This window comes from Capra hircus, chromosome 7, assembly GCF_001704415.2.
Source record: "Capra hircus breed San Clemente chromosome 7, ASM170441v1, whole genome shotgun sequence".
In the NCBI taxonomy this organism is placed as follows: Eukaryota; Metazoa; Chordata; class Mammalia; order Artiodactyla; family Bovidae; genus Capra; species Capra hircus.
In genome coordinates, this window is record NC_030814.1 from 71,642,335 (window position 1) to 71,663,247 (window position 20,913).

Consider the following 20,913-nt stretch of genomic DNA (forward strand, 5'->3'; position numbering starts at 1 on the left):
CTGCCATCGTATGCTGCAGGCAAAGAAAGGGGGCTGGAGAAGGCAGCCCCCTAGTCCTGGAAATGCCAGGATGAGGAGCTGGGACTGCTTCCTGAGGGCACGGTGGGGAGAGCCAGGCACAGAATGTTCAGATTTGTGTTGTAGAAAGAGCCTCTGGGAGCCATGAGCAGGATAAGCGGAAGGAGGGAGGCTGGGAGGAGGGGCAGTGAGGAGGCTGGGAAGGAAGGAGCATCAAACCACATGGCAGCAACTGGTCCCAGGCCTGGAGTAGAGATGTGGGGGGTGAGAAGTGAGAAGAGGAAAGAGGGCACCCGGAGTATACCAGTCATTCCTCCCATTATCTCACGCAGCAGCCCTGTGGGGTGTCTGCACTTAGTCTCATAAACGAAAGCTTAGGAGACCTGACCAGAGCTGCGCTGCTCTGATCCACGAGCCAGGCCAGCAGCCAGGCCTGAATCTGGGCACACCATCCTGAGACTGGCTGGCGCTAAGCGCCACGCTCCAGGGATGCCCCTGCAGAGCTCGCCTCTGCCTGCTGCCTCCAAACCTGGAGGCTCTGACGGTGGCCCCATCTTTCCCCAGGGCCTCTTGCATCCCATTGGTGCCCTCCACTACCCCAAGGGGACTGTCATTCCTTCCATTCCAGGCTTGAACTGGAGAGGGACTGAGGAGAGGCCCCAAGCTAGACCAGGAGAGCATGGTGCCCCCATAGCCACCTGTCCTTCAGGGCTTGCTGGCATGAGGAACTTCATAGCACATCTGAAGTTGGCATTCTCAACAGGTACTCGGGCCTGTTCCCTTTAAGAGAAGAGCAGGGCCTCTGTGTTGTGTCTTCTCCAGGACCCCTGGAACAGGAGTGCAGGACTTTGCATGTCACTTTCATGATATCTTACCAGACTCTAAAACACTGCCTAGAACAGTGGGTACCCAGTGAATGTTGAATGACTGAATGAGGTGCCTACAAGACATTTAGGAGACAAATCCAGGAAGCAGCTGAAGATTCAAGTCTAGATACACCTTGGATTAAATTTGGGAGTGAGTTCAGGGCAGTTATGGCAGATATTCAACCATTATCACAGATGCTCAGAGAGGGGCCCCGGCAGGTCACATGAGTAAAGCGGGTAGGATGTGGTTTTCTTTCAACATAGACATTCCTGGCATATTCAGTGAAGAGTATCTCTCACTTCCACAAGGAAATGTACTCTCTCCCTCTTCTCTTGAACCATGAAGACCTCCCAGTCCATCCTTGGTTTCCATGGATACAAGCCAGCAAGAGCACAGGGGCGGATGGTTAAGTGCTGGTCTGTGGGGAGCCTTCTGGGGGCAGCCGTGTGGGAATGCTGAACTGTGGCCAGACCTGCCAGTTTACCAACATCCAGAGATTGACACTTTTATGTGAAATTTGGTTTTTCAGTGTTGGCAACTAAGGTTTTTTTAAATCTTATTAAAAATATGTATTTATACCGTGGACCAAATCTAGTGTGACGATGGCCAGGGCCCCAGCCTAGAGAAGACATGAGAGATGGGGAACAGCAGCAACATCACAGGGCAGGGCAGAGAAAGCAGAAGGAGCCACCAGAAGTGGAGGACCACGGCCTCTGGAGGGAGGGAGCGTGGGCAGGGAAGCCTGGGGTGGGGGCAGGGGTGTTTCCAGCAGTGTCAGCCAGGCAGATAAGGCTGAGGAGTCCCCATGGCATTTTGCAACAAGGTGACGTTTGCCGGATCAGTTTTGCTGAGAGCTGGGGCCAGTGCCAGGTTTGGAGGAAGAAGGGGAGGGTGTAGAGAGTGAGTCGATGAGAGTGTGTGGACAGCTGTCTTAAAAGGTTTGACTGTGGTGGGCCCTGAGAACCTCTAGCAGCTGTGGTCAGCTGAGCTGCTAGGAGGGGTGGAGGAGGCAGCGTGAAGGCTCCTGCCAAGGGGAGGTGGTTGAAGAATCTGGAGGGCAGATGTAAGGGGAGAGGAGAGAGCTGGGCACTGAATCTCAGGAAAGCGGAGCTTTTTAGATGGAAGTCAAAACAAGCATGGGGCACTTGCTCTGAACAGCTACCTCTCTGCTGGAACCACAGAGAAATCGCTTAGATGTCATTTAATCATTAAAACATGCTTAAAAGAGATGTCATTCAAGGCATGTTTCAGAGGAGGGACCTGAGGCTCAGAAAGGGAAAGTGACCTCTCCGGAGCTACCCAGCAGCCCAGGTCTAGTCCGTGCTTCCCAGATTAAAGGCGGAGTTGCTTCCCACTGCACCTCCCAAGCTCCCCACCCCTCTCTAGCACAGAGCTGCAGGGATCACTGTGTTCTCAAGTTTCAGGTGCAAGGCTATACAGGTGGAGGCCAAGGGTACTGGGAAATGTCTTTGTACCCGGCACGGGGGTCATTAGCGCCCTGAGAGTGTGCAGTCCCCCCAACCGAGGGGGCAGAGCCCTTGGCAGGGGGCTGAGTGGGCAACTGGAGAGACAGCAGGCCAGGGAGGGGCTTTTTCCAGTTCTGAGCGGCTTGCACTCATTTGAAGTCAGCAGGGAAACAGGCGGTGGAGAATAGGGTACACAGGGAAGGACTGACGATTCTCGATTCTGATGCTGCTTCTCTGTGCTGGGCCCCACGTGGGCCTTGGAACACTCACAAGGCACACAAGGTCCTGCTACAGGAAGGGAGCTGAGGCTAGGGACTGGGGGCCTAGGCCCACGGCACACACATGGAGCAGCCACGGAGGCTGGGATTCGAAACTGAGTTGGCCTGAATCCAAAGCCAAACCTGAGATTGGAGGAAAAGTTCCTCCCCAGCTGGGACCTAAAGTGGGGCAAGGTGGGGGTTCTGGGGGGCAAGAGGCAGCTTTCTGGGAACGTGCAGAGAACTCAAGAGGCTGGGACCAGCCCTGAATAGCCAAGGAAGTTCCCAGGACCAGCCTAAGTTCTCTGACTCAGGACCTGGGGGCGCTAGAAGGTCAACTTTGTTTTCACCCTTGTCTCTTGCCACTGACAAAAATGACTATTATTTGGAGACTGGGTCAACTAGGAAGGACTCTCAGCTGCAATTCAAACTAGTTTAAGCAAAAAACAGGGATAATTTGTCTCATTTAACTGAAAAGGTCAATGGCTTCAGACACAGCAGGATCCAGTACCCAAGGATGTCAGGATGATTTCAGGAGGCTGAGTCCCTGCCCTCCTTTTCTCAGTTCTGGCTTTAGTCTCAGGCAACTCATCCCATTATCAGCAAAAATGCCCCTCAGCCAGCTCTAGTCCCACATCCTGCCAGCTCAGCAGCCCACCAGAGATTCTCGATGGTTCCAGCAAAAAGTCCCAGGGCTGATACCCATTGGACTTAATGGGATCATGTGTCCACTTCTGAAGCAGCCACTGGTTCTGACCCACTGGCCTGAATCACATGCTGTTCTCTGGAGCCTGCACTGGAAAATCAACTGGAAGACAGGCAGGGATGGCTGATCATGGATGTCCACTGCGCTGGGCAGACATCTTACTCTCCACATTCAGGATCCCTGCCCCCATACTCCTTCCCTTGGCCCCACAGCTATAGCCTCAGGAGCTACTTCTGACCAATTTCCAGGCCAGGCTAGCCCCCTGGATGTAGAAATACAGGTGCTAGAAGGACAAGCAGGGAGAGTGTGTGCTATGCTGAAGGGATGCAGGGTAGACAGGTTTCTATACGGACTTTGCCACTCTGCCTTACAGGGCAAGTCACTGCCCCTCTTTGAGCCTCGGTTCTCCCATATGTGAAATAGTAATGATAGCCAACATGTCAATAGCATCTACTATGTGCAGCTGCCATTTTAAATGCTTTCTAGATACTTTTTTCTTAAATCCTCAACAAACCCTATGATGTGGATACCATCATTATCATTCCCATTTTACAGCGAGACAAGAAAGGTCAAGTAGAAGGGTCTAAAGTCACACTGTAGCAAGGTCTGTGCAACTCAGGAGCAGAGCTAAATGGTGAAAGTGGCTGGGCCCATGCCAGAGGCAAGATCTGAAAAGTGATGGAAGCATTGTAATGATTAGGGCGAAACTTCTGCAGGTATGCTTGGTAGGAACCTGCAGAGGCAGGGTGAGGGCAGAGAAGGCTCCAGGTGCTGGAAAAGTCCTGAAACCTACATGTCAGCCTTGAAGCCTTATCTGAGAGGTGTGGGGGAGCACAGAGCAGGAAGATGGGCGTGGGAGCGTGGGGCTGCACAAAGGTGGGTGTGGGAGGGTGGGGCTGCAAGGAGGAAGGGGAAGGGGTTTTTGCTTTCTAAGCCTTCACTCTGTCACATTTTATCCACACAACACATTATCAAAGAGGAAACTTAGGGAAAGCATTTTACTCAAGGTCACACAGCAAATGACCAGCTTTGGGATGTGAATCCTCCTTTCTTAGCTTTTCCACTCTGGGGACTGAGAAGCCATTGGACAAGCCTCCCAGTGTTGGAGGGGGCAGGGGGAACAGCTGGGAGAGGGGACAAGGTCAGGATCTTGGGGAGGGAGAGACTTGAAGGGCGATCAGTGCTGGGAGTGGTAGACATAAAACTCTGGTGGGAGAGCCTCCAAGGAGGCACCCAGCACCCACCCACCATGGCTGAGCATGTGGGTTTCAGGGCTTTGCAGAGGAGGGAGTGATCATTAGTCACCCTGTTCCCACTGGTTGAGGAAACTGAGGACTACAACGGGGCCAATGAATTTGGCAATTTAGGGGTCCCTGGTGATCTCAGCCAGAGCAGTGCCAGAGACCATGCGGGAAGGAGGCAGAGTACAGATAAATTATAGGATGGTGATGATGTGAAGGGGTGAAGGGTGGGCTCCAGGGAATATGAGCAGGGAACCTCCTTGCTCCTCTGAAAATAGAGAAAACTGGGCATGGGGCATATGGGGACTCTCTGTACTATCTTTGTAATTTTTCTGTGAATTTCAAGCTGTTCTAAAATTAAAAGTTTATTTAAAAATATAGATGGCAAAGAGGTAAGAGTGGGTGTGGCTAGAATTTGTAGGTGGCTGGGGGAGGCAGGAATTTGAGAAAGACAGCCCGCAGGTGCAGGTAGGGCTTCTGTGTTTTGGATGTGAAACTGAGCAGGAGGCTGGGGAGGGGGCTTTGGGATGGGGAAATGAAAGCTGGAAAAAGTCAAAGGAAGCAGGAAGGGACTGAGGCCTGAGATCCCTCGACCTATCCTTCCCAGGTACCCCTCAGCCCCGCTGTGGAGTCTTCCTCTCTCCCTAGAATCTCACGGATTCTGCTTGGGACTTGCTCCAAGTAGGGGCCCTGGAGAAACTGACAGGACCAGGGGTCCAGGGGCATAGTGCTAAGAATTCCCCAGGCGGGGGCCTGTGGAATCTTTTGAGTTTTAAGGGGTTCTTTGTACTCCAAAGTGCTGGGATCCACTACTGGAGATCAATGTACATACTTCTTTCCTCTTCTTGGTCCAGCTGCTTGGTCCCACAGCTCAGAATTCGGAGGCCCAGCCCCACCCCCCAGATTGGACCAGAAAAAGTTTGCTCAGGTTCTGCCACCTCCTCTGGGAAGACAGGGGTGGGAGGCTTTGCAGGTGGTGATCAAGGCTTCTGAGAGCTGCAGAGGGTTTCTGGAGCCCAGCTTAGACAGGAGCAGAGCTGCTGCGGGAGGCCCTGACAGTGGTGCCCACTTCCCTGCAAGAGACTCCTCTGAGGCCCCAGTGTTTTCTGTGCTCAGAACTTTGGGAACTAAAGGTGCCAGGGGACTGGCCCTAGAGAGTCCTTGGAGAAGCCCTGCCCTGGGAGTCTGGAGTTAGATGCTGCTTCCGGAACTCTACTTGGGATTCCTCTGGGAGACCTGAGGCTTGGGAGAGAAGGCAAAGGATTTCCCAGGCTGGCCTCACTTAAGAGGGCTGGTGGGGGGGGGGGGGGCAGCTGGTGGGGGAGGGGTGTTCAGTATAGAGTGGGGTGGAGATGAGTTACAGGTTGGGAATGTCGGAGTAGGTCTAGGAGGCAGGGGTGGAGGGGTGTGGTTGGAACAAAGATCAGAAGAAGAACAGCTTAGGCTGGAATAAGGAAGGTGCAGGTAGAGATGGGGTCTGACGAATGGGTAGGGGTTTGCACCAAGCATACGGTCGGTTGGGAATGGGGCTGGTGCTGGGAGGGGAAAGAAATGAGGATGGGCTACAGATGGGCCAGGGGTTGGGGATATAGGTTGGGATGGACCAGGGATGGCGGTGAGGCTAGGGTGGAGGGAGATCAACGAAGGACAGAGTGGGGCTGGGCCGGATTGGAATGGAATGGATTTGCGATTGGGACAGGGAGTTGGAAAGAAGAGAGCTGAAGTTGGGCCTGGATAGGGCTTGGTGAGGTGGGGATGGGGAGAAGGGGATCAAGGCGGGGGGCGGGAACGGAGGCCCTAAGGTTTGTGGCTGGGGACCCCACATGGGAGAACTGGAACGTGGGAAGAACGGCCCCTGGGTGCCGAGTGGTAGAGCCGCCTGGGCGCGGCGCGCACGGGCTGGGGGCGAGGGGCGTGAGGGCGCCCCGGGGCAGGCCGGGAAGGGGGGGCGGGCCTCCCCCAGGGCCGGGCCGGGGCGGCGCTAGGACCGAGCGCGCGGAGGGAGCTAGCCGGGCGGAGCCAGCGCCCCCCGCCCCCCGCCGGCCGGCTCCCCTCCCCCGGCCGCTGGCTCGCTCGGCTCGCAACGCTGCAGAGGCTCCGAGGCGGCGGCGCGGCGACTCCGTCTTTCCCTCCCTCCTTCTCCGTCCGTCCGTCCGTGCGTCTGTCCGTTCGGCCTCGGTCCGGCCCGCAGCATGGCCGGCGTGAGCTTCAGTGGCCACCGCCTGGAGCTGCTGGCGGCGTACGAAGAGGTGATTCGGGAGGAGAGTGCGGCCGACTGGTGAGCCCCCCGCCCCCGCCCCTCAGCCCCTTTGTCCCCGCGCCGCCGCCGCCGCGCCTTTGTTTCCACCCGGCCCCGCCGCCCCGTAGCCAGGAGGGAGGAGGAGACCCCGAAATGCTGCAGCGGCCCGCGAGGGCCAGGGAGGAGCTGCCTTTGTGCGCGCCGGGGGAGGGGCCGGGCCGGGCCAGGCGGGGCACCCGCGGTCCCCAAGCACCCGGAGGCGGCCCCAGCCGCGCGGTGGGAACGCTGGTGGCTGGACGCAGGCTGGAGAGACGCAGGGTCCAGATGTGTGGCCTGGGGCTTCCTGGCCTTGCAGAACTGCTCCTCCACCCACTCCTCTTCGCCTTGGGCCCCGGGGTGGGACAGGTGTGCACCGGGAGGCCAAGGGCACCTTCGGCACCTTCGACACCTTCGAGCGGGCGGGGACCGAACCGGCAGATCCAGAGCTGTCTACCCGGCCCAGCCCAGCCGGCCACCGCACAAAGGAAAAGCTAGGGCGGGGGAGGAGCGGAGCGGAGCGGGCTGGGGCCGGGGCGCCCCGCCCACCGGGGGGCCTCTCCGAGTTGGGGTGTGACGGAAAGACGTTCACTGCCACACGGCCACCGCCGCCAAGTGCCTCCTGTGCCTCTTGGGGGTCGAGGAGGCAGGGCTGAGTCTTCTCCCCTAGTCCCTGGGTGCAGGGACTAGGCACCCAGGCTGGGACGTGCTAAAGGAACTGAACTGCTTGTCCAGAGTGCCAAGTGGGGTCCCTGGGAGGGAGCCCCCAGGCGGACCATTGTGGAGAGAGTGCAGGGAGTTTTCTGAGAAGAATGAGGGGGTGAGGAGATCCACGGAGCCCCTGGCCTGGTGGCCCAGTGGCAAGGGGCTCTCAGCTACTGCGGGGATGGGGAGGAGCTGGGCTGCCCTCTCTCCCCTCCCCAGCTGTTGTCTCCCCCTAGGTGGTGGGTGGGGACGGACCACCTGCTCTGGGGCCGGAGTCCCCAGAGTGGCAGAAAAGCCAGGGGGGTCCATGCTGCCCCATTCAGGAACCGTCATCTCCCTGGAATACTCTTCTCCTGGAGCAAGTGCCCATTCTCTTCCCTAGGCCTTTTCTCCCCTTGGCAAGCAGGAAACACAAAGTGAAGGAAGATCTGAGGGACCACACTTGGGCTGGCCTCACCCTCATGCTGGGAAGACACTGACCTGGGGGCTGGAGGAGGGGACAAGATGGCCAGGCATCCATGCCACAGTACTGCAGCACTGGCGGGCAGCCAGGCCTGGAGGCATGGACGAGGGAGACAAGCAAGCGCTCGTGTCTTGCGGGTCAGTCACAGGAGAGGCCAAGATGGGCTAAGCAGGCAAGCAGCCCACCCTGTGTCCCAGCCCTGTCCCAGGGGGGCTGAGATCATGGGAGGAGTTGAGGGCAAGTGGCTGGCTTGGCCTGGTGGAGGAGCTGGCCATGGGATATGGGCCGTGCCTGGAGAGAGGCGCAACCCACCTCAGAATGCTCTTCAGTCTGGGGGTGCTGCCTATCTCCACCCGATTTCCCCCCACCTTCCAAAAAGCGGAGCTCCACAACCACTGCTGGCCCGCATCCTGCTCAGCAGAGGCCTGGGCTCCCACCACCCAGCAGCATCCATGTGGCTCAAGCGAGTTATTATTCATCACTGGCATGCGTCACCCCCCACCCCCCGCCCTGATCTGGGTTGTGTGTGGTACACTCACAGATGTACACACGCACCCTCGCACATACACACATTTGCTCACTCCCAAGGGCCCAGATAAACATTTGGTAGAAAGAATGTTAGAGTCTTCAGGGACATGAGGGCCCCTAGCACCCAGCACAGAGCCAGAGTACAGTGGGGTCTCCAGACTCAGGAGCAGACCCTGCACTGAGGCTGGAGGAGGGTGTGTTGGATAAAATCACCATCTGGGCAAAACGGGGCTTGGCACTGCCCTCCTCTGAGTAGGGAGTAAGGGTCGGGGAGGTCACACCCAGGTGGCTTACTCTGGAGTAGACTGCTGCCTGAGGCTGGGAGCAGGGGACCATGGAAAGGCAGATTATGTAGTGAGAACTGGTGTTACCCTGGACGTGACCTGACTCACTGTATGACCACACGAGTCCCTGCTCCTGTTGACAAGCAGGAGAGGGAGTTGGGCTCTGCTATACCCGGGATGCTCAAGGCCCTTCCAGTTCTGATATCCTGAGAGTGTAATTGTCCTGAGGAATCCACCTACCCTGCAGCCCCCATCCTCAGCTCAACCCAGAATCTTCCTGGATCTGCTACATACCATCTTCCACTCACCCCGGTCCACTTTCTCTGGCTGAGATGGTTTTTAGATGGCAAATACCAACTAGAGCTGCTCTGTGCTGTCTTGAAAGTCTGAGTTAAATGTCCCACCTTCACGAAGCTTACGGTTTGGAACAGTGTCTATCTCCAGGGGTTGGAGGTGGAGATTCCTGCCTCCCTCCCTCCCGCCCCCTTTCGGTTTCACCAGCTCCAACCCACCCAAAGCACAGGTCTAGTGAAATCCCAGGCAGCTTCAGGTGCCTCTTCCCATCCTTGCTGGGGTGTGGTAAGCACCCTGGGGAGGGAGGTGCAGGGCAAGGCTTCCTGGGGAGCTGGCATTGGGTTCCTGAGGGATTTCAGTCAGGGGTGGGCATGGGATGGAGAAGCAGGTTTGGCCTTCCTGTGAAGGGAGACTCATATGCAAAGGCCCTAGGGTGGAAAATGCCCAGAACTGTGCTGGACATCAGGGACCCATCCAGTGTGATCCAAGTGTATGGTTTGGATACGGAGGTCTGGCTGGAAAGGCAGGTCGGGTGGAGCTCAGGGATGAAGGCCTGCTGAAATCTTTGAACTTAGCTATGGTTTTCACCAGGTAAGGGCCAGGGCTGCAGCACAGAAAGGTGACTGAAGGTGGGTAGACAAGGAGTAAAGAATGGAAGGGGAGGACACTTGTTCTTGGGAAGAGCCACAGAGAGCCTGGGAGAGTCTGACAAGTCACGCTGGGGAAGTGTGACTTGATGGCTAGTGCAGTGTCTGGGAACCAGAGTCGTGGAGTCCTGCCTCAGTTTCCCAGCTGCGGGATGCAAAGGGGCAGATCCTTCGTCTCTGAGGGCCTTTTGTTCGCAGTGGCAGCTTAGGGCAGCCAGACAGGTGGTGGGACAGCTGTGTGGAGAAGGCAGCTGCCAGGGTTGGGGCCCAGGCAACAGTTGGACGGGGAGTTTCTGGCCCCACAGCCCACCTGTGTCCCTTTTAGGAGGGAAGGGATCCTGAGAAGCAGGGAGGGGCTGGGGCCCATTTGGCAGTGACTTGTGCTGACCTCATGGGGCTGGGCCTGGACCAGGCCTTCCGGCCTCCTCCCACCTCCCTCCCTCCCGCCCTCTTCTCTCCTCCCTCTTTCCTTCCCACCCCTTTCCCCTCCCCGCGCCTTCATTTTCTCTCCATCCCTTCGCGTCCCTCCCTTCCCTTGTCTTCCGTTTCTGCCTCCTCTCCTAGCTTTCTCTTCTGCATCTCGCTGGTCTCCTCCCAGCACCCTGCCTTGGCGGTCAGGGAAAGGGAGCTTGAAGGAGGGGCTGAGCCTCCTTGCCCCTCCGGCCTTTCTTCCTGGCCCCAAGCCGGTCTTCCTCCAAGTGGGTCCCGGGAAGGAGACATTTCTCTCTTCCCTTGTGTAAAATGGATGTTGAGCCACTCCTACCTGTGGAGAAAAAGCTAGGGAGGAGGAAGGCCGCTGGGTCAGCTGTCTGCCGGAGCTGAGAGGGAAGGAAAGGCCAGCAGTCCCCGGAGACGAGAACCTCAGCTAGGGCAGAGGCAGCCTAGGTCTGGAAGGCCAAGAAAGCGCCACCGCCCAAAGCCCAGAGTCCAGGCAAGAGTGGCCATGGTGACCTCATCCCATTTCAGAGAGTCTGAGGTTGAGGATGAGGGTGTGTCCCCGGGGTCCTTTGTGTTCAGGAGAATGCAGCTGGGTGGGCCAGTCGCGTGCCAATTGCTGGGTTGCCGTGGTTACCAGGGGGATGCCCAGAGCTGAACAGCGCCAGGTTCTCTCTCCCTGCCCCCCCTGCTGTGGGGGGAGGGGGCAGTGGGTACCGAGGCACGCGCCAGGTAGGTTCCTGGCAACCACCAATGGGGTATGAGGAGCTGTAGCCAGGGAACGGTAACCAAGGAACCCGTCGCCTTGGAATCTCCATCTCACACCACTGGCTGGGTTGCAGGCTGCTAGGGCCAGGGCTCCGAGGACACAGCACACTGACTGAAAGCGAGCCACTGGCCAGCAATTCCTTCCCCATTGCCTGCTTTCCACCTGATCCAAGCCTCCCTCCATCAAATCCTAAACTGTCCCCCACTGAGTTCCAGCCTGAAATGGTGCTTAGCTCTGTTGTCATGGTGATAAGGCTTAAGTGCTAGGCTGGAATCCCCCCTCCTGTCCTGCCCCCTCTGTGTCCCTCCTACCCTCCCAGAGCCATCTCCACCCAAAATTGGCTGCCTGGGCCCTGACAGTTCTTCGAGCCACCCCTCCCTCTCCCCAGGGCTCTGTACACTTATGAGGATGGCTCAGATGACCTCAAGCTTGCAGCATCAGGAGGTAAGAATTCCAGCCATTCCTTTGTCTTCCTCCCGCCCCCTCCTCCGGTTGGGTTGTTTTCTTCCCCACCCGTCTGGCTCCAGGCCACTTCTAGGCTTGCTTGCCTGCGTCCAGCAGACCATTATTTGTCTGGCAAGTGTCCTTCCTCCAATCATCCCTAAGATCCCTAGGGTGGGGAGGGAGGGAGACTGGTTTCCTGTTTGATTATGAAAAGACCGAGCCTCAGAGAAGGAGTGTGACTTGCCCAGAGTCACACAGCTAGGTGGGAAGGGGCCTGACAGGGATGGCCCGGATCACCCCACTTTCTCCAGAGCCCAAAAAGGTTTTAATTTACCTCAGTGGGTGCTAGCACCGCGTGAGACTTGATGTGTGAAGAACACATCCTCAGTTCTCCAAGGTCCTGGGGGATTAAAAGGCAAAACTCGCACCTGCCTGCTGTCTCTTTCACACCAGCACAGAACTGTGGGACTTGTAGATCTCTGGGGGTGTCTGCAGAGCCCACGAGAGGAGTCCTTGCTTTGGATTCCAGGCCCTTTGTGGGGAAGGGGTTCAGGAGATTGGGCCTGACAACCCTCCTGATTCCCCCAGATGGGGGCTTGCAGGAGCTCTCCGGCCACTTTGAGAACCAGAGGGTGATGTATGGCTTCTGCAGTGTCAAGGACTCCCAGGCCGCTCTGCCGAAATACGTGCTCATCAACTGGGTATACACTGGTGGGCTGGGGAGGGGAGCTGAGGGCCCCAGAACGGTTCTCCTTCAGCCCTCTCCACTCACTGATGCTGCGGGAAGAGAGCTCCAGGCCTCAGCCTGCCCCTAACTCTTGTCCTTTCCCTATCTCCTTTGCTGTGACTTTGCAGGTTGGTGAGGATGTACCTGATGCCCGCAAATGTGCTTGTGCCAGCCACGTGGCTAAGGTGGCCGAGTTCTTCCAGGTGCGTGTGGGGTCAGGGTTTGTGGGGGTTGGCGACAGGCACGGGGACTGGCTGCCTGAGCCTGCCTTCTTCCTACGGCAGGGCGTCGACGTGATTGTGAATGCCAGTAGCGTGGAGGACATCGATGCAGGCGCCATCGGGCAGCGGCTCTCCAATGGGCTGGCGCGGCTCTCCAGCCCTGTGCTGCACCGACTACGGCTCCGTGAGGACGAGAATGCAGAGCCGGTGGTCAGTGTGCACCACTGGTGGGCCGGCCCTGCCTGGCGCTCCACTGGCCAGTCCCCTCTCGGTCCTCAGTGTTTTGTGTGGGGGGGCAGAGGGGTGCTCCCCAGCCCTTGGCCTGTGGGCTGCACTCACACCAGGCCCCTTGAACTCTGCAGGGCACCACCTATCAGAAGACTGATGCCGCTGTGGAGATGAAGCGGCTTAACCGCGAGCAGTTCTGGGAGCAGGCCAAGGTGCAGACCCCGACCCTGGCCTGCTGGCTGGGTGGCTCCTCCCTGTCTTGACCCCACAGGGCTGCTCTGGCTCCTCTCCTAAAGTCCCTCCCTTCAACAGCAGGGCCTGTCCCATGTGCTCCCCACACTGAAAGCCCCTGAATTCACAGAAGCCTGGGTCAGGGATGTGGGTGGGGTGGGCCGGGCCACAAGCTCAGGGCCTGCACTGCCTTGGCACTGGGGGGCTGCAGAAGGAGGAAGAACTGAGGAAGGAGGAGGAGCGGAAGAAGGCCCTGGATGAGAGACTCAGATTTGAGCAAGAGCGGATGGAGCAGGAGCGTCAGGAGCAGGAGGAGCGGGAGCGCCGATATCGGGAGCGAGAGCAGCAGATTGAGGAACACAGGTGTGACCCCAGCTCCACCCCTACCCCCACCCCCACGGCCCCACGTTGGCCAGTCCTAAGGGCTCGCCTGCACCTTTCATTCCAGGAGGAAACAACAGACTTTAGAGGCTGAGGAGGCCAAGAGGCGGTTGAAGGAGCAATCTATCTTTGTAAGTTCTTAGTCCACGGTTTCTCTTTCCTGGTCAGGGAAGTGGGGATGGTCCCTGAATTACTGGGCCCCTTGGGGGATAGTCAGAGTCTTGGGGACAGTGCTGTGCATTCAGGGTACCCTTGCATCAGCATGGGATGTCCTGCCATGTCAGGCCTGACCCCTGATCATGTGGGGTTCTGTCCCCTGGCTGTGGGAAGAGACCTCTTTGGAGAAGTTTAGACTAAAAGAGAAAATCTATGTTGACCCAAACCCTCATCGACCAGGCTCCTCCTGCCTACTTCCAGCAGGACTTGAGGGGCTCAAGGTACATTAGCCATGCTTCCTGTACTTAATGGGACTTGAGGCCTGGTCCCCATTGTAGTAATGCTATAGAGCCACTGAAAGAATCTGGGCTGGTGCTCTGAACATCTGTATACAAGTATGTGTAGTGTCTCCTTTAGGGCAGGCATTAATTCCAGGGGTACTTGGGTGACCCTCCAAACATTGGGATGGCCCTAGGGTCATCATGGATTGACCCTTTCACAAACACAGTGGAGACAGATCTTCACGCTTTGAATTGAATTTTACATTTGAGAAATAGCAAAGATCATTCATTGCTGAGCATGGTACAGTTTGGGACAGGAGGTAGGCAGTAGTCGTCTGGACTGAGACTGGTGGGTAGCTGTTGGGCCATGGGGACTCAAGCAGACTTCAAGCTCACACCCACAGGAGGCTGGGAGGGAGGTGGCAGGACAGTCCTTCAGGCACTGGCATTAATGGCTGTTATAGATCATTCCACTCATTAGCCTCTAGAGGGTGGAAAGAATGTGTGGGTAGTAAGCTCCAAAGTCATTCATTCAGCAAACCCTTGCTACCTGCCACGTGCTGGTGTTGGAAATATGGTGGAGAGCAAGATGAGCAAGGCTCTTTTACAATTAGCTGATGAATTAACTGCAGCAAAAGGTACATAACATAAAAGGTACCATCTTTACCATTTTTAAGTGTATCGTTCCATGGCGTTAAGTGTATTTATTTTGTACAGCTGTCACCTCTGTTTGTCTCCAGAATTTTCTTCATCCTCCCATACTGAACCTCGTATCCGTTAAGCACTAACTCCCCATCGTCACCTTTCTCAGCCCCTGGCAACTGCTTTCTGTGTCTGTGATGTACCTCGTATGAGGGGAATCACGCAGTTATTTTACCGTTTATGACTGGCTTATTTCACTTAGCATAGCATCTTCAGGCTTCATCTATGTGTCAGAATGTCTTTCCTTTTGAAAACTATTAGTATTCCATAGTATATGTATACCAGATTTTGTTGATCCATTCAGAGCAAAGTCTTTTGGGAAAAAAAACTTACGGAAAATCTCACATACACACGCACACAAAAGTAGAAACAATAGTTTAGTGAACCTTGACTTGATCGCTTATCTTCACCAGTTACCAGTGTTTCAGGCAAAGATTTACAGTGTTACACCATTATTTTATAGTCTCATCTGGCCCTCCAAGTATGGTTCCTGTGACAGTAACAGTAGGTATTTTAACAGGTCACTGTGGTGACCTTGCAACTTCAGGTCCCCTGAGGAAGGTCTCCCGCAAGAAACTTTGGAATTTACAACCGTAAAATGCTTTCTTTTGACTTACAAGGTACTCTGCTTTCTCCCTTCTGATAAGAATTGCCTTCCTTATGTGGGTTCCGTTTTTGCCTGGGATACTAGGAGTTTATTTATCTGAAGGTGCTGAAGCACAGCAGCACCATTGACCTTTCCGGTTACTGTGGTGATGTCTCTCCTACCCCCAGCTCTGATTTGTTTCCGTGCTTCTCACAGTGTTGGTAGTTAAGGTTTTTGTGGTAAGCTGCCCCTGGTCCTTTTTTTTTTTTTTTTTTTTTTTTTTGCATGTCAGACCTCAGGACAGTCGTCATTTATTTTATTATTATTATTTTTAATAGTTACACATTTGGTCCTTTTTTTTGAATGAGGCTGAGGAACCTAGTCCTGTGGCACTAGGCAGGGGTGGCATAGCAGCAGAGGCTGCTGGGATGTATGTTTTGAGGAAAGACAGAGCTTGACTGGAGTCCCTTGGAAATTTGGGAGGAGAGAGCGAGGTCAGAAGAGGAGTTTAGACTTCATTCTGGGAGACAAGAAGTGGTGGTTAGGGTGACAACCCTCTTGAGGCTTTTGGCATGGTGAGGTCAACTGAGGAAACAGGTACCACTGAACGTCAGGCTGACCACTCACCCACATACATAAGTTTTCATCCTGTGTCACCCACAGAGGGTGGGGAGATGATCCAGAAACAGGAAATTATGACACAGTGTGATCGGTATATGGCTGGAACACCTCATGGGGGCCCAGGGAAGGAAATGACCTGAATGGGCCAAGGGCCCCTTCCCCAGGAGGCTGTGCCGAAGCTGAGGCCGGAAGCAGGAAGAGCTGGACCCAGGGTGGGGGTCAGGCACATGGGGAGAGAGATTCATTTCCTCTGCCAAGGCAGAGAGTTGGGAAGTTGTACACATGTTACAGGACCTACAGCTCCATTGTGCTGAGGGCTTGATGTCTGCATTTCACAGGGTGTGTGGGAGTCAGGGCAGGAGGGGAATGTTGGGAGAGATGATGGGCTGGATCAGGCAGGGAGAGGGGAGGCCCAACCAAGGACTCACACCTATCTTTACTCCTGGGGCTGCAGTCCCAAAACAGCAAGTGAAGGGTAGTAGGGAGTGGTGGGGACTGTGGCAAACTGAGGCTGCTGTGCTGCAACTCTAGTTGAAAGCTGCTTTGGGGTACACAGGCCTGTGTTGCCAGGGCTGTTGGCATTTTCAAAAGAAACTGAAGAGCCTGATTTCAGTAAGAAACTTGGTTTTTGAGTGAGTGAGTAATAGTTACTCAGTCATATCCGACTGTTTCCTTCCCCGCGGACTGAAGCCTGCCAGGTTCCTTTGTTCATGAAATTCTCCAGGCAAGACTACTGGAGTGGGTTGCCATTTCCTTCTCCAGGGGATCTTCCCGACCTAGGGATTGAACAGAGGTCTCCTCCGTTGCAGGCAGATTCATGATTTTTAAGTGATGGCAATTAATGTTTTGAAAAGATACTTTCAGGGTCTATAGAGAAAGAAATAGAGGGAAAGAGCAAGGAGGCAGGGGACTAGTGAAGCCTCAATCATGATACCAAGATTCAGGCTGCACGGATGGGGGTGTGGCTAGCCAGGTACTGGGTTAAGAGGTTCGAGAAAAGTTAGCTACAAAGGTGGGGGTGTTCCTGGATGGCCCTGGGTGCCCAGGGGCCTGTCTGGACTGGAGATGAGGCAGCTGAGGACCTTGCAGATAGAAGGTGCTGTGGGACTGGGTCGTGAAAGTGGTTTTTGGTAGTGAAAGAAGTGGGCTGTAAGAAAGCCCAGAGCTCCTGTGGGGGCGGGGTGCTCAGAACACCATCCCTTTGGTTTCCAGGGTGACCAGCGGGATGAGGAGGAAGAGACCCAGATGAAGAAGTCAGAGTCAGAGGTAGAGGTGAGCACTGTGGGGGGGACCAGGCATCTGAGTTTGGCCTGGGTGCCTCAATCAGGCCCTGCCTGGCCTGACTGTCCATGTGCCCCCAGGAGGCAGCAGCCATTATTGCCCAGCGACCTGATAATCCACGGGAGTTCTTTAAGCAGCAGGAAAGAGTCGCTTCGGCCTCCGCAGGCAGCTGCGATGTGCCCTCACCCTTCAACCACCGACCAGGTAGTCCCAGCTCCCACACCCTTACCCAACCCCCACTCCTCAGGTTTTGGTCTTGAGCCTCTTTGGGATCTTCCTTGCCCAAGGACCCCTTGGAGAAGGCAAGGCCAAGCATCACATGTGCTTCCACCCACCGCCTCCAGGTGGCAGGGCCGAGAAGGGCTCGAGCAGGGCCTGGTCTGAGCAATGGGTGGTGCTAGAGGCCATCTGGGGCTGAGGGAACCCCCCTGGCTGCAGTGAGTGGCCCTCCTGGGACTGAACTTGTTTTATCTGAAGAACTGTAGGTGCATGGGGAGTGGGGCCTCGTCCTGTCCTGAGATTGAGCAGCCTGGAGCTGTACTCCAGGTTCCCTGTTTGGATTCTCCCTGTATGGCTTCCACCTCTCCTTGAAGCACCTTTCTGCTCCCTGTCTGCTGGCCTGCTTGCCCCTTCTGTGTGCTTGGCTCAAGTGCTAGGGCTCTAGGGGTGGGGCAGGCTGTTCCTGGGCTTGGGCTGCCCAGACTCTGGGAGGCTGGCCGCATCGTGATGTATCAGGCTCTTTGCTATGTGTGGCTGGTGCTGGTGGCAGTGGTCTGATGGCCTGAGGCTCTGGTCCCGCTTGGCTGAATGTGCGCCCTGGCTGAAGGCAGCTTGGACATCCAGGGCCAGCCTGGGGGTGGGTGAGGCCTCAGGATGGGGGTGGGGGAGACTGACCCTCTCTTGTCCTCTGTCTCTCTCTCTGTCTGTCTCTCTTGGCAGGTCGTCCGTACTGCCCTTTCATAAAGGCATCGGACAGTGGGCCTTCCTCCTCCTCCTCTTCCTCTTCCTCCCCTCCACGGACTCCCTTTCCCTATATCACCTGTCACCGCACCCCAAACCTCTCTTCCTCCCTCCCATGTAGGTAGCAGTCCCAGGCCTCTGTGGGAGGGGGTAAGGAGGGCCCCGCTTCCCAGCAGCCCCCCTGCCCTCCCCCAGCCTGATCCACTGATCTCTGGTGTTTATCCCCAGAGCAGGTACTGCCTGCTTCTTTCCCCTGGCCCTGAAGAGGCACTGGCCCTCCGGGGGCCTGGCTTGCAAGGTCTAGAGCTGTGGTCTAGCCCCTGGGGGGCCTGGGGAGCTCCCAGCCCCCACCCAGACTCCAGAGAGGAGGGGCTGGCCAGGCCCCAAGTTGGACAGTCCTGTTTCTATCTGGCTCCTTGGCCCTCACTGATCAGCTTGGGGTTTTCTGTCCCACAGGCAGCCACCTGGACAGCCACCGGAGGATGATACCTACCCCTCTCCCTGCCCGGAGCCCCTCTGACTCCAGCACGGCCTCCACCCCTGTTGCTGAGCAGATCGAGCGGGCCCTGGATGAGGTCACGTCCTCGCAGCCTCCACCACTGCCGCCGCCACCCCCAGCAGCCCAAGGTATGTGAGGGTCCCTAGCCCCTGGACTGGGAACTCCAAGTGGCCCTTTTATGGCCCTGAAAGTGGCTGGGGCAGGGACAAGCGCTGGTCAGACCTGCCTTCTCTGGACCTCAGGGTCTCCCTGGAGTGGGGACGGCCTTCCTTCCAGGGCTGCTGAGCAGTTTAAAGACTGCGGGTAAAGGGACAGCAGGGGCCAGTGGGTGTTAGAAGGCAGTCTTCATGTAAGTCTTAGTGGAGGCCTTCTTTTCTGAACTCATCAGTGGGTAAGCAGGATACTGTCTGGTGGCTGCCCAGGGCCTGCATCCTTTCCTGGAAGCTGATCACACGTCTCCTCTGTCTTTGCTTCAACAGAGACCCAGGAGCCCAGCCTCAGCCTGGATAGTGAAGAGACCAGCAAGGAAGCCAGAGCAGCAGCCCCTCAGGCCAGAGCTGGCCCCCTGGAGGAGTCCCCTCAGGCCTCGGAGCCTCCCGAGGGCCAAGGCAGCCCCATGGAGGAGGACTTGATGTTCATGGCATCTACAGAGCAGGCAGACCTGGCTGCCTCTCTAGAGCCTGCCATGGCTGGAGCCTCTGCAGCTGACAGCCCAGCAGCTGATGCCATTGAAACCGACACTGCTGCTGCTGATACTGCTGTTGCTAACACCATCACCCCTGCCGCTGCCAGCCTCATTGACCTTTGGCCAGGCAATGGGGAAGGGGCCTCTGCACCCCAGGCTGAGCCTCAGGCCCCCACACCACCTTCAGGTGCCGAAGTCATGCTGGCGGAGGTGCCCCTGCTGGATGAGGTGGCTCAGGAGCCACTGCTGCCAGCAGGAGAAGGCAGTGCCAATCTTCTCAGTTTTGATGAGCTGCCTGAGCCGCCAGCCACCTTCTGTGACCCAGGGGAGGAAGTAGAAGGGGAGCCCCTGGCTGCCCCCCAGGCTCCAACTCTGCCCTCAGCTCTAGAAGAGCTGGATCAGAAGCTGGAGCCAGAGCTGGAACCAGAGCCCCACCTGCTGACCAATGGCGAGACCACCCAGAAGGAGGGGACCCAGGTGGGGCTGGGGCTACCTGATGGGAGGGGAAGTAGTCAGGGCTGGAGCAGGGGGCTGACCCTTGGTTCCTCAGGCTTGCGACAATACCCTGCCCCCTTTCTCTGTGGCCCACATTGTTGGGGGGAAGCTGTTTCATTTCCCCTCCTTGGGCCAGCTCTGCTTTTATTCCCAGGGTAGCCATCTGTGTTTCCCTGGCAACCACTGATGGACTCACTGGTTGCTGGGGAAACGAGCTCAGGCCTGGTAGGTCAGCCCTAGTCCTGCTGGGTGGGGCTCAGTGACTTGGAGCTTTTCTCCTGCAGGCCAGTGAGGGGTACTTCAGCCAATCACAGGAGGAGGAGTTTGTCCAATCAGAAGAGCTATGTGCAAAGGCTCCGCCTCCTGTGTTCTACAACAAGCCTCCAGGTAGTGCTGGGTTGGATGATGGAGAGGAATTCGGGTGGGGGTGCTGCGTTCAAGTGTGGCCAGGCAGCCCTTCCCCCTTACACAGCTGGGACAGCTCGCTGGGTTTGGGATGGATACAGGCATGGATCTGCTGAGCCATCCTAACTCCCTTCCCTTCCCCACATCATAGAAATCGACATCACCTGCTGGGATGCAGACCCAGTACCGGAAGAGGAGGAGGGCTTCGAGGGTGGTGACTAGCAGTGGTGCCTGCTCTTAGGCTGCCCTCGCCAAGGCCGCCCACCTGCCCCCGTCTCTGGCCAGATGGTCCACAGTGCCTGCACTCGCAGCAGCTCCGCCTGGCACCCACTCTGGATTCTGGCCCTGGCTGGGAACTTGGCCGCATCCCTACCCACAGGGCCCTTCTTTTACAGCTTTTCTTTTTTTTTTTTTAAGTTGATAGGAGACTTGTACAGTTGACTGGTTTTCCTCCCGTTGGTAGTTTGAGACGCTGTTGCAAATGCCACCCACTTCCCACCCGGTCCAGATTGTAGCTCTTAGTCCTCCCTGCTCACTCACCTGGCCGGGGTGGAGGCCTCACCTTGCTTGGGGCCTGGCGTGGGGGGGGAAGTTCTGGTGGGAAAATGTTCCCCCCACCTCTTTTCCTAGTTTTCTGTTTCTTGGAAAAAATATCACTTTGTATTCTCTGTCCAGGGCTTCAGATATTTTGCACGAATTTTAAAACATGGCAATAAATGGCTCGTGGGCTCTGGCTCCCTGGGACACCCCTCCCCACCCTTCTCTTGACCCTTCCCCACCTGGCCCAAAGGAAGAGAAGCAGGCCTAGCTGGGGCCTCTCAGCTTCCCGGCCCTTTCCTGCCCCCTCCTGCTGGGCAGGTCCCAGGCTGGAGGCCCTAGGCGTGATTCAGGTCAGGGCTATGGGTGGCCCCTCTCCAACTCCTCCCTCTTTGCTTGGGTTCCTTTTTCACGTTCAGTAACTGTTTTTTGGAAAGCACAAACTTCTGTAACAGGTCGTGCTCATGTCTGTTAATAAAGAAATCCAGATCCCTTCAGGCCTGCTGCTCCGGGCCTCC

At 56.6% G+C, this 20,913-nt stretch overlaps 1 protein-coding gene across 3 annotated transcripts; it reads left to right on the forward strand.

The window, feature by feature from the left end:
* On the forward strand, nucleotides 6,582–20,892 carry DBN1 (drebrin 1). Of its 3 annotated transcripts, XM_018050604.1 has the most exons (15): nucleotides 6,601–6,833; nucleotides 11,344–11,399; nucleotides 11,988–12,100; nucleotides 12,255–12,329; nucleotides 12,411–12,557; nucleotides 12,710–12,787; nucleotides 13,018–13,169; nucleotides 13,255–13,318; nucleotides 16,746–16,805; nucleotides 16,895–17,018; nucleotides 17,754–17,891; nucleotides 18,231–18,401; nucleotides 18,753–19,435; nucleotides 19,738–19,840; nucleotides 20,010–20,892. In XM_018050604.1, exons 1-15 carry the CDS (start codon nucleotides 6,748–6,750, stop codon nucleotides 20,078–20,080), a joined length of 2,121 nt encoding a protein of 706 aa, XP_017906093.1. In that variant the 5' UTR covers nucleotides 6,601–6,747; the 3' UTR covers nucleotides 20,081–20,892. The 3 variants fall into 3 exon arrangements, with proteins under 3 accessions (XP_017906094.1, XP_017906093.1, XP_017906095.1); XM_018050605.1 differs by lacking the exon at nucleotides 17,754–17,891 and having other exon boundaries at nucleotides 6,582–6,833; XM_018050606.1 differs by lacking the exons at nucleotides 6,601–6,833; nucleotides 17,754–17,891 and adding an exon at nucleotides 8,025–8,131.